The sequence below is a fragment of the Trichosurus vulpecula genome, chromosome 4 (assembly GCF_011100635.1).
Source record: "Trichosurus vulpecula isolate mTriVul1 chromosome 4, mTriVul1.pri, whole genome shotgun sequence".
In the NCBI taxonomy this organism is placed as follows: domain Eukaryota; kingdom Metazoa; phylum Chordata; class Mammalia; order Diprotodontia; family Phalangeridae; genus Trichosurus; species Trichosurus vulpecula.
In genome coordinates this window covers 167,823,008-167,835,261 of record NC_050576.1, presented here as the reverse complement: position 1 = coordinate 167,835,261, position 12,254 = coordinate 167,823,008, and the positions used below count along the sequence as shown (strand labels likewise).

The following is a 12,254-nucleotide window of genomic DNA, read 5'->3' as shown; positions in this document are numbered from 1 at the left end:
ATTTTACATACACTGTGTGTGAGGGTCAAAGGACAGACAGGGTTCTTTATGTACTTTATTATTTCATCCCATTAAAACTTTTTCTGAAATCACTTTTCGTTGGATTTGATTCAAACATCCAAAGCTGATTGGGGTGTATGTGTGTTATTTTCCTTTCCTTTGGGGAGCAGGACCCTCCAGGTTGGTTAAATTTGATTTTCTACCTTCCTTCTCAAGCCTGTTAGAAACAGGGATCCCTTCTCCCAGCCCCTATGGGTCTAAGATAACCTGGTATAATCTGGAGAATCACCAGGTCCAGAATGTGGGGTGGGGAAGGGGAGAAGAGGGAGGTGGTGGGGAGAGAGAGAAGGGGAGAGAGGGAGAGAGAGAGTGTAGAGGGGACACCAGGAGAATACTCCCTAAAATGCCTCCTAGGATTATCAGAGACCAAGGACTATTTCTTCCCCAGTCCTTCCCTCTCTTTCTCTCTCTCCTTGGGATCCATTATCCTGAGAATTAACCAGCCCTTCTCCCCCTCCCCCAAAAAGTCTAACTCCAATCACATAGATAAGCATTAGGCCCTGGCCTACTTTCTTTCACTAGCTTGGCTCAGCATGTCAAAGTCTGCCTTAATGAGAGGTAAGGAGTCTAAAGCTTATGTAGGCCTCATCCTCTCCTGGAAAGAGAAGAGAAAGGAGGTGAAGAGTGTGCAAAGCAGGACCAGATCCCATATGCCAGAGTCAAAAGTCAACCCTTCTTCCCACCTCCTATTCCTACCCAACCCCCGCCCCCTTCATGTTTCCAGAGAACCAAGGCTGGCCACAGGGATATGTGTGATAGGGACAGCTGGGCCTGTGCCCCAGGGCTCAGTCCAGCCTCTGGGGAGGAGCCCCCTTGCCCCCATCACCAGCTCAGGGACACAAAACCTGATTTCAGTTTGATTTATTGGACAAGACGTGCACTTCTTTACAGAGTTTCAATAACCATGGCTTCCTTCACCAAATAGAGGAGTTGAATCTTAATACAGGATTAGGATAAAACAGGTAACTGTAAGAAATACCAACTCTTCCCATGAGCCAAAGGGGCAGTAGGGTTGGAAAAGAGAGACAACTTTCTCCCTCCATTTTCCATAATACTCCTGGCCTCAGTTCATGTGGCAACGGGAGGGAAATGGGTGAAGGGAAACAGCGAAGCAATGCTTTGTTATATCAGAGGGAAGAGGGATGGTGGCCACCCAGCTTAGAGGAGCCAGATTCTAGGCCCAACTCAATCCATCTTCTCTCCACCCCCAGCCGCTGGAGCTCTGGGCTCTGCTGCTGGCCCATGAGTGGGCTATCCCCTTCGCTGGCTAGAAAATACAAAACCAGATCCAGTGCATAAGAACAGGTGCAACACTGAGGGTAGAACTGAACTTCTGGAGAGTCTCCTGCTGGCCACACTGAAGAGGGAGGGAGAGTAGCCGCAGAGCCATTCGGTGCTTTTACTGGCTGTCTCTTCTTGTCACAGCAGACGGACGGGAAACAGGCTGGGGTCTTCATCAGTGTGCTTGGGTAGGATGGTCAGTGGAAGGAGAGCAGATGCTGGAGAGTGTAACCAAGCCCAGGTCCTCCCCTCCCCAGGGGTAAGAAGCTTCCTCAGGGGGCAGGCTGGCTGGAAATAGAGTTGTTATTGTCAGAGGAGGCTAAGGGAAGCCGGAGGGGAAGAGACTGAGGGGCTGGCTTTCGTTAGTAGGGAGAGGAGATCGGTAGCCATCGAAGTTTCGGGGGATGCTGCCGCTTGTGGAGCCTGAGCTGTTACTCAGAGTCTCGATGCTTCCCTCTCGCTGGAGTTCTGCAAAAGAAAGAGAAGACATCCCAGGTCAAGGCTACAGCCTGGGGGTTGGGAGTGAGAGGTGCTCCCTGAAGGGCAGGGATTTGCTGGGATGGCTCAGCCATTACAGATGTTTAGCTGTCCACGCTGACACCTAAGGGATCATCCAGGCATCTCACTGCTGTCTCCTCAGCTGGTCGTCCCACCCCTATGCCTCTGGATGGGACCAGAAGCTGATCTGGAGCTTAGGGTCCCAGATAGAGGTCTGACTTCATTGTGGGGCACCACCAGTAGGCCAAATGTATTTTTAACCCTGCCAATGTACAACACAGTTAGATCCATGCATGTGTATATATAGATACATCCTTGCAGGCTGCAGAAATATGGAGGAATGCATGAAGGGTCCCTCCAGCAGAGAGAAAGAGTTGTCAGCTCAGCTTGTGCCCTGTGTATAGTAATGAGACCACAGTGTCTGAAGGAGGGAGGAATCAATCATGGCTCCCTCCTTCCTTTCCCACCCTCCCAACGCACATACATACACTCTTAGTACAAGGTTCAAAGTCCATAGGTCTGTTGCCATGCCAACCTCAGTCTATGGCACTTTGCCTATTGGCCCTGCTATGAGGTTGCCTTTGTCTGTCTGTCTGTCTGTCTCTCTGTCTGTCTGTCTCTCTCTCTCTCTCTCTCTCTCTCACACACACACACACACACACACACACACACACACACCTCACCTTCTGTCAACCATTAGCCAAATTCATCTTTGGAACCTCCTGGCAAACCTCTTGTTACCACTGTAGGCAGAATACGGTTAGGTAGGAGGGAGATGGGGGGTAAGTTACATACAGGTGAATAGATAACCACAGAGCTGCTAAGGTTCCTCTGTTCTCCTCTCCAGGCTGCTTAGAGGTTCCAGAATATAAAGGCTGACAGAATACAGAGGCTGAGATGTAGGGCACTCAGACATACCCAGTAGGGTATGGAGGTTCCCTCTCAGATCCTGGTCCCCTTCCCTGGACTCTTTAACAAGGTTCTTTCCCCACTTAGTTGTAGCTACCCACTGTGCACCATCATGCCAGCCTGGAGTAGGAACACACTCGCGAGAAGCTGACCCGCAGCATACCGTCAGCAAGCAACCCCACTGCAAGGCAGCCTCCTTTCCTCCCTGGTGCCATGAGCTCAGGAAGTCAAGGCAGTAATTTCAATCAGCCAGGAGTGGCTGAGCCCACGATGCTGTACTTATCCTGTCTGGTTTGGGGCCTTTGGTTCCTTCTCATGCACAGCTGCCTTTGGTTAGGGGCCCTGACTCCCTGGCTGGACACCATTGATAAAACCAAGTCTGCACAGGCACCAAGCCAGACAGCAGTAGGGCCACAACCCCAGAGAACCACTTCAGGCCAGTGCTATCTGTAACCAGCATCCAAGGAGTCAAGAAGTCTACATTTCCTTCCCTGGAATGAGTAGTTCTCAAACTTTTTGGTCTTAAGACCACTTTTTATTTTATTATGAAAGTTTTGACTTTGAGGATCCCCTGAAAGTATCTTGGGGACCCCCAAGGGTCCCTGTATCACTGTTTGAGAAACTGTGCCTGGAAATGAGGAGTCTGCAAGGATCCTGGGAATAGGACTGGCATGACTCTAGGACTGGTCATACAGCATTTGGAGCACAAGGGCAGTATAAGGAGATGGATGAAAAGGGGTGCTAATTATTAGGTGGGTGCCAGGATGCGAGAGCCTCAGTGACTTGTGCAGCAGAATGAATGCAGTTAGGTAAGTGGGCATGTCTGTGGAAGGCCAGTGAGTCTAAAGCTGGATCTGGCAGTTTCAGGTCCCAGGGATGAAAGCTAAATCCACTCCAGGTGCTACTCTCTGGATGGCAGTGGCCTGCTTAGTCTTCCAAGGTGAGGGGCAGGGAGGGGGCAGGAAACAAGGCAATCAGTTGGTCTGAGCCCCTACTTCCCCTTGACTATCCATCTCCCCTGTACCCCCACACTGCCACTCATCCCTATCCCAACCAATATGGCACAGGCTGTGGGCAACAGAGAGAAGAAAAGAAGGAAATTCAGATGCAAATCAGGAAAGGCAAACAGCCAAGAGCTTCAGGGAGATATGAGCAGGGGAGAGGGGCACATACCCTCTCCATGCCACCCCTCCCAGCACTCTGAAACCTCTCCAGGTCTTTTCTCTCTCTTTATACCAAGACGGCGGGTTGGGGGATGGGGACAAAGATTGGCTGGCAAAGCAAGGAGATGAGCTGAAGAGCTCTTGGCAGGAGGGGCAGGGAAGATGCTGAAAGACTCTCACCTTCCCTCCCCACCCCCACCCCTCCATGCTTCCTAGGGTCAGTACCTAGAAGAAGGAACTTTATCATCTTCCAAACATCAGCAAGGATCAGGTAGAGGAAGGTTTAGGGGGTTAAGAGAAGAAGAATGCCAGCATGCCCAGGACAAGGAGCTTCAGAAACAGACAACCAGAGGGCCCAGGCCTAGACAGCACATCTCCCCTTCCCTCTGCTCCCCCACCCCCACCCCCACCCCAGTGTTGAGTCTACAAGCAGATGGACAAGGCTGGGCCTCTGACAAGCACTCTCTGGACAGCTGCTATCCCCATGCTTGGTGAACAAGCACCAGAGGGACTGGTATGTCTCAGGCTGCCCTTCCTGACCCTGCCACATGACCAGTCACTCCAGCCCGGGGGAATTCTACAGGGCAAATGTGCTGTCCCCTGGATGCTCTATCATCTACTATGGATGGGATCTCTAAGCCATTCTAGTCAACAAACTACAAAGAAGAAGGTGGAGGGAAGCAGGATTCATTCAGGCAGCCCAAAGACTTGGAGTTCTGTCCCCTTGGCTGATGACTGGCCAACTCCATCCCACAGCACCAACCAGAGAACACTCTACATGAGGCCATGAGCCTATTCCAAACCACTGAGGGGAGGAGGGGTTGGGAAACGGAAGGGAACATCAGCAGGATGTCCAGCCCATCAGCCCTGAAAGAGTAGAGATGATGGGGGTGAATTTGTGATATCGGGTTCCATTCCCCTTGCTAGGCCAATCATGGGGGATCCAGAGAACTAGCTACTCTCTGGTCAAGCTCCTGGGAATTCTCCTAGAAGGCCCTGGGGTAACAGAGGAAGTATATGTCTGAGGGAAGCCAGCTTCAGGGTGTTCAGTCCTTGGCTTCTCCTTCCCCTGCCCCACCCAGCCCTGGTTAAGTAAACTAGAAAAGGAAAAATGTTGCCTTACCTTCCTCCATCACGAACGCACAATGCTTTGTTATTGTAGGGTTGTTCACGAGCGCTGGGCTGATGGGATTTTTTTTTTCCTTTTTTTTTTCCTTTTAAAAGAAAAGCATTGAGGCATCTATTTTGAAGATATGGGTATAGCTAAAGAGGCATATAGGTTTAGGTTGGTGTTTTTTTGTTTGTTTGTTTTGTTTTACAAGCAGGTTTTAGAGGGTGTCAGGAGAAGGAAGTCAAACTTGCAAACTCTGCAGCCCTATGGAGAATTTCCATCCATGAGGACATTGCCATGCATGTAGGGATCTGTGAGGAACTCCTGGGAGAGGAGTAGTGGGGATGACCAACTGGGAAGGCTTTCAAGATGGAAGCAGTATGATGAAGGAGACGGTGGAAGGGGCTGGGAACCACACATTCAGCAAGTGCAAAGTTGGGGGAGGGGAGTGGGGTATCACAGCTTACTCCCAAACACATGCAATGCTTGATCTTGGGTGAAAGTGGGTAAGGTGGGATCAGCCTATTCGCTTGGGAAATTTCAGGTGTGTGTGATGAGGGACATAGCACAGGCTGAGCCTCCTTTTCCCTCCTTCCTTTTCCCTCCCAAGACTTATGAGGGTCTCATCTTGTAATCCATAGCACACTGTACACTGAATTTCTTACCCCTGCCCATCTCTAGGGATCTACATGGGGTCTGTCCATCCACCGGGATTGCTGGAGATCAGCTTTCTCTGACATCCCACCCCCTAACCCCTCACCAACTGATCAGGAGTAACAACCACTCCCAGAAAAGTAACCTGGGCTCAGAAACAAGGTAATTCTATTCCAAGGAGCCAGACACATTTTGTTCCCATGGAGGTTGGGGGGATAGGGCATGCCATTCTCCACATCTGCAAAATGGGAGGGATAAAGAGGTGATATCACTAGCTCAGGGTCATGTAACCAGTCTCACACAAGGTTCAGCATTGGATCAAGAGGTCCTGACTCCCTACGAAGTCAGTCTTAGACTGGCATGTACACAGTCAGAGTGTAGGCAGGAAAGATGGCTGTCCCTAGGTGCCAGGTATAGGTCAGAAGATGAAGTGTTGAAAGATATTGGGCAATTATGGGGGTAACATTATGTTGACCTCTGCCTAGCCCACCACTTATAGGAGTGAATATGTCCCTTCTAGCGTTTGAGGTCTGGCTCTCTCAAAGATTTATGGCAGAAAATAAGACTTATATCCTCAGTCCCTGACTGCCCCAGGCCCCCAGCACTGAGGAATGTTGGGATGTAGAATGATGATGCAAAGGTACCCAAGAGAGACAGTCAGGGATGGGGAAAAGGCAACTCCTCAGGGTCTGGGAGAATAGAGAACAGGTCTAGGAGTTAGAGTTAGAGTTCGTGGGGAGAAGGAACTGGGAAGAATTCAGAAACGGTCCAAGTTTTACTCACAGACTTACAGGAGGAGAGGAAGAGAGAGGGTCTGGGGGAAGGAACATGAGTCTTCAAGGAAGTAGGAGCCCCATATAAGTGTTACACACAGGCTCTTCCAGAGGTAGCAGACTACAGCTGCCTCGGGAGGCCTGAACCGTTGTTTCTGCTGGGTGTCTCTGCTTCACCTTACTGGGCTCAGGTATGGGGGCATCAGGGCAGGCAGTGCTCCAACCCTTTCCCGTGTCCCTGTCTCTCAATGGCACCCTCCCTTTACACGTATCTGAGTAGGAATCCAAAGTCCTTCCGAAGTGGTATGTGGAGTGAGGGCCGGCCTGTGAGGATGTCAAACCTGAGGAAATGTCTGCCTAGACTGGAGGGTTCTGCCTGGTAGGGGCAGGTGCTTGAGGAGAAGGGTGGCAGGGATGGAAAAGGAACACCTGAAGAAGGGCTCTCATTCAGGGTCAAGCTACTTCTCTCCTCTTTCTCTAGGACCAAAATCTGTATGCCTGAAAAATGTCTGCAAGGAAGGCAAAGGCCCAAGGGGCCCCTAACAGGGCCATTCCATCTTAAAAGATCCAGGCTCAGTTGTGAACATCTCTCCAGGGGCACATCCACTCAGTATCCAGGGAAAACATAGTAGGGCTCCACTGCCCAGGACCCACAACATGATGTGTCCAAGCTTCCCCCACCTCCTGTCCTCTCCCCTGACACCCAACAACCAGCTCCCATCTGGCTTGCCTTAGTGGTTCTTCCTTCTCTTGTTCCAGATTCACCTGCTCACAAACTCTGGGCCACACAGAGTCCTCTGTTCCTCCCTTCCAGCTAGGCAGCTGTCTGGAGATGCCAGGAGGGATCTGGGAAGGCTCATCTGCCATCTCTAAGCCTCCAGGGTACATGACACTAGGTCCTGAGCTGGCCAGAGGAGTGAGCCATTCAGAAGGCTAAGTGTGCTGACACAAAGAACTTATACATGCCTTTTTTCATAAACTGTCAGTGACTCCACACAGCCCAGAATCTTAAAAGTGTACTGGCCTAGGGTGTCTGAGTCTGCAGAAGTTATGGTATTAGAACAACGGCATCTACCAGGGTCAGGCTGAGGCAGTGTGGACTAGCCCTGAGATCCATAACTTTTAAGAGAAAGGCCAAAATTTCCTTCAGCCCTGTACTGCTCAGTTGAAAGCACATTTAAAGCACCCCAGCATGGGATTAGAAAGTCATTACCTAGATTCAGTCAGAAACCCCTGGGCCTCTCTGTGGGTGGATGGATAAGTACAGGTCTGGCCAGCCAGGGACTCAGGTGGGGGAAGGGGATGAGGCCCAGCTATCTCTCATGAACCTCCTTAGGCCTAACTCAGAACCTCCAGAGCTGTCAGTTCCATTTGGTAGAAGGCAGAGAGGAATGGGAAGGAGCGGAGAACATGGAGCTGCCTGTAGATGGGGGCTTCCAGGGTTCATCCCCCAGGACTATAGAGGCTCAGGCTGGCCCAGTGGGGGAGGGAGAGGGCAGGGGCAGGAGCAGCAGCTGCAGGACTCATGGCCTCCTGCCCTTCACTGCTGCTGAGGCTCCAGTCAGGCTGCTTTATAGTCTCCACAGTGCGGCCCATTAAAGGGATTAGGAGAGTGAATGGGCTGGGGCCACCCCTACCCCCAACTCCCTGGAAAGCAAACTGAGAACCTACCCATTCCAACATGTGGAAAGGATGGGGAAGAACGGGGGGAAGAAGGAGACATGCCAGAGCCCAGGGGGCCCTTTCTTACCCCATATCTCAGGTTCACCGTGAAATCCATGGGAGATGGTACACTAAGCTTCCTATCCCTTCCTGTGTCTTGGAATCTTCCCCGGGGTCCCAGAAAGGCAGCAGTGGTGCCCAGGTAAGAGGGGTAGGGGCTGGGGTAGGGGGAGAGAAGAAATCACCTCAATGGGCTTTTCTCTCTCCATTTGCCCTCACCAGCAGGTGTCCCCGCAGCCTAGGGCCCATGCCAGGTTGGCCTCACCAGGTCCTGAGTGTCCCAGGTGTACTATGGTTTTTCTCCTTTTAATCAAGAAATGGCCTACGGAATGAGGGTGGCAGGTATTTGTTTATAGCTTTTAATTTCTTCTATTTCTCTTTGCAAATGCCCTCCTAGAAGCTGTAAAATAAATTTCTCGCCCTGTCCTGACTCATTGATTGCTGGCTTCAGCACCCTGCTGCCCCTACTCCCCAACCCCCACCATTCCAGGCTCAGTGGTGCTAATGGTACCAGACTAGACCTGGGGAGTGGAACAATGGGCCAGGAAAGCTTAGAGTTTCAGCTTCAATTGGCCCTACACTGGTAGTAGTAAAGGTCTTTGGGATTTGGGAGGTGTTCCATACCTGAAGAGCTATGTGGGGAAGGCTGTTCCCATCTGAGTGCCTCTGAAACCATACTTCATGGTCTTTTTGGACCTGTGACTCCTTTGGATATGGGGTCAGGCCAAACTCCCTTAGAGGGTGACCAGAGAAAGGGGCTCATTCATTCTTGCTCCCTGTTTGCATTAGAGCCCATTCCTTAAATGAACCCTAGAACTCCAGGACAGTCTTCAGTGCCTTGGCAGCCCTGGATTTGATTCCAGGGCTAATATTATCAGAGTGGAGAAGGATGTAGGCAGCTATGTGGGAGTGGGAGAGAAGGAGTTTCTCAGGGAGACAGGGCAGTTTTAAGTCCTGAATCTGAGGTGGAAGACAGAATGAGGAGTTTGCCAGGATCAAGGAGGAAGCCAAAACCCCGCAACTTCTTGAGAAGGTTTAGCTTGGTGAAAGACATTTGCTCCTGTTTTCTCTCAGAAACCCTGAGCCAGAGGTTAAAAAGACAGACAGCTGAAGGAGATCAACCGGAGAGGGCCAGGGTTCTCCTCTGCATGTAGGTAGGAATGCCAGGCCTCAGGAAGGGTCCCTTCTCTCAACTCTGCCCTACTGTGAGCCCACCCTCTGGAGCCCTGGGCAGCTCTGCAGTGGGGGTCCCCAAAGGGCTCTGTGTGTCCCCGCACCTCTCTGTCTCTCTCATTGGCCCTCGGTCACCTCTTCTGGGCTGAGAGCCCACAGAAATCCACCACATTGGCCAAATAGTGGCTAGCACTGGCCACAGGGCACTTCCACCAGACCTGATCTCAGGCTTGTCCAGAGGGAGCAGTCAGGAAGCTGCTCTCTTCACTTTGCCATTAGCTCCTCCTACCCCCCTGGCCAGATACTGCCTGTCCCCAATCTGTGATTCCACTAACTGAGATCCTGGCCAAGGAGAAAAGCTCTGAGGCAGGGGTGGGGACCCTGCAGCCTCCAGGCCACAGAGGGCCCTATAGGTCCTCAAGTATAGCCCTTTGACTGAATCATTTGTTCTGTGAAGTCTGGATTCAGTCAAAGGGCCACACTTGAGGACCTACAGGGCTATATATGGTCTCGAGACTGCAGGTTCCCCACCTCTGCCTGGGTCTGGGATGAACTTTTCTCCTATGGAGGGGTTTTCCATTCACACAGGCAGCATTCTTAGGACTCTAGTTGGTAAAACAGCTGGCAGAGGAGGCAGCATGAATTTGATGTGGGGGGGTTGGGGGTGGGGGAGTAAAGCATCTATCACCATGTGCTGATAACAGATAGTTCCCGGTTCTGGTCTTTTGCTTCCTACGGGCAGACAAGGGAGAAAGGACAGGCATTTTGGCCTAGTTATCTCTGTAGCCTAGTACCTGAGGCTGAGCACCTGGAGGACACCAGGAAAATGGTCAGATAGTTTCAATGACAGATTCACATTGCTCGACAGTGACCTCAGCCATAACTACTCCCTTCTCCCAGGAAAGGCGGCAGCCCATCCGCGGCCCCTCTACTTGTAATCAGACATTTGCTCTCTGGGCCAGAGCCAGTCTTTTGGGGTTCCGAAGTGCTGAAGGTGTGCCTGAAACGCAGTCCCTGCCCCCAACCTGGTTTCCCTCATTCACACCTCAGCCCTCAGGCCTGACCTCCAATTTCTAACACAGGGGAACCAAGAGCCACAATGAACCAGGCTCAGGGCCAAGAACACAAAGCAACACAAACTCTTAGTTTCTTAGCTGCCTCCTGGGCGACTAAAAGCTCTGATCAGTGGGGATGTCAGCCCACCAAACTCAGGTTAGTCATATAGCAGTGTCTGCCACACTGCTGCTGGAGATGCTGCACTGAAACCTGATGGTTACAGGAGGGTGGAAGAGCCCTTGACTTCCTTCTGACCTGCCTGAGGCTCTTCTGAGCTTTCACTGCTCCTCCTGGAAAAAGACAGGCAACAGTGGAGGTGTAGCCACAGAAACTCTCTGTAAGGCATCTTACTGTATGGATTCTGCTGATCCTCAGCTCTTCCTACAGAATGGGAGAGGAACAGGTATCCTAAACCGTGTGTGTGTGTGTGTGTGTGTGTGTGTGTGTGTGTGTGTGAGAGAGAGAGAGAGAGAGAGAGAGAGAGAGAGAGAGAGAGAGAGAGAGAGAGGGGAGAACACACTCAGAACTCAAAAGGAGAAAATAATTTGGCAACCCCTTCAAGAACAGCTAGACCTGCTTTATCCCAGGCCCTTTTCTTTCTTCTCACCATGCCTGGTGGTCTTGTTCATTTCCATATCTCTGCCTATCTCTAAGCAGATGAACTCTAGATCTATACATCCAGCCCCAGTCTCTCTCCTGAGCTCAAGTCTCACATTACCCACTGCCTACTGGACATTTTGGACTGGAAGTCCTATAAGCAGCTCAAATTCATTATGTCCAAAACAGAACTCATTTTTCCCTGCCCCCCCACCCCATTTCTGAACTTCTTCTATTACTGTTGTATCTCTACTGTCTTCTTGGTCTCCCAGGTTCATGGTCACCAACCTGGTACATCATCATCTCGTCTCTTTCCATTCTAATCCGTCCTTCACACAAGCTGCCAAAATAATTTTCCTCAAACACATATCTGAACATGTCATTTTCCTCCTCAATAAACTCTAGTGGCTCCTTAGTACCTCTAGGCTCAAATATTAACTCATCTATTTAGCATTTGAAGGTCTTCACAACCTGGCCCATTCTTAGCTTCCCAGTCTTCTTACACATTAATGCCCGCTCCGACTCCCCTACTTGCTCTTCGTCACAAACAGCACTTTATCTTTCATCTCTGGGCCTTTGGACTGGCTATGCCTCTTGCCTGGAATGCCTTTCCTACTTCCCCTTATTGTTTAGAATCCCTTCCTTCAAGACTTGGTTCAAATATATTGTGCAGGAGTCCCCTTCCAGTCTCCCTACCTGGTAGTGCCTCCCCTGCCTATAAGACCACCTTCCACCTGCTCTAGCATACATTGTATATATCTCTTTATGTACATGTTGTCTCCTCCATTAGAACGTAAGCTTCTTAACGGCAAGGACTGTTTTTGCTTTTTCTTATCATAGTGAATGGAACACAGTGAGTGCTTAATAAATTCTTGTTGATTAGTGATCAGAAGTAGCTCCTTAGGCACCAAAAAACCCCAAAATTTCTGTATCTGGGCCTTATTTTCTTCATCTGCAAAGTGAACGGGTCAGATGGATAAAGACCCTTCTTGCTCTACATTCACAAACCTCTGTATTTAATTTTCTTGATCTGAGAGGAGGCAGTATCCTGTAAGATGACAGAGAGGGGTGAGGGATGGGGAGAGGGCAAGGTAGGGGTCTGATGGCAGAGATTGGAGGAAAGAGAGAAGTGGGAGGAGGGACTGAGGTGATGGGTCAGGAGAAGGGATACTGGGGTATGGAGAGGCAGAGAAGAGCAGCAGAAGAAATAAAGTTGGATAATAGTTGGAGATATGTAAGGTTGATCTGCTCAGAGTC

At 50.6% G+C, this 12,254-nt stretch overlaps 1 protein-coding gene across 8 annotated transcripts in view; it reads right to left on the bottom strand.

Moving 5' to 3' along the window:
* Positions 1-905: 905 nt before the first annotated feature.
* Positions 906-12,254, bottom strand: part of BCAS3 (BCAS3 microtubule associated cell migration factor) — a 772,682-nt gene continuing 761,333 nt past the window's right edge. For 6 of the 8 annotated variants that reach the window (XM_036754180.1, XM_036754172.1, XM_036754177.1 and 3 more), the window contains one exon: positions 906-1,809. In XM_036754180.1, the coding sequence (XP_036610075.1) occupies positions 1,661-1,809 (149 nt within the window). In that variant the 3' untranslated portion in view covers positions 906-1,660. Of the gene's footprint in view, positions 1,810-5,034; positions 5,126-12,254 lie in introns of all 8 variants that reach the window. The other 2 variants (XM_036754174.1, XM_036754178.1) reach the window with 1 other exon arrangement.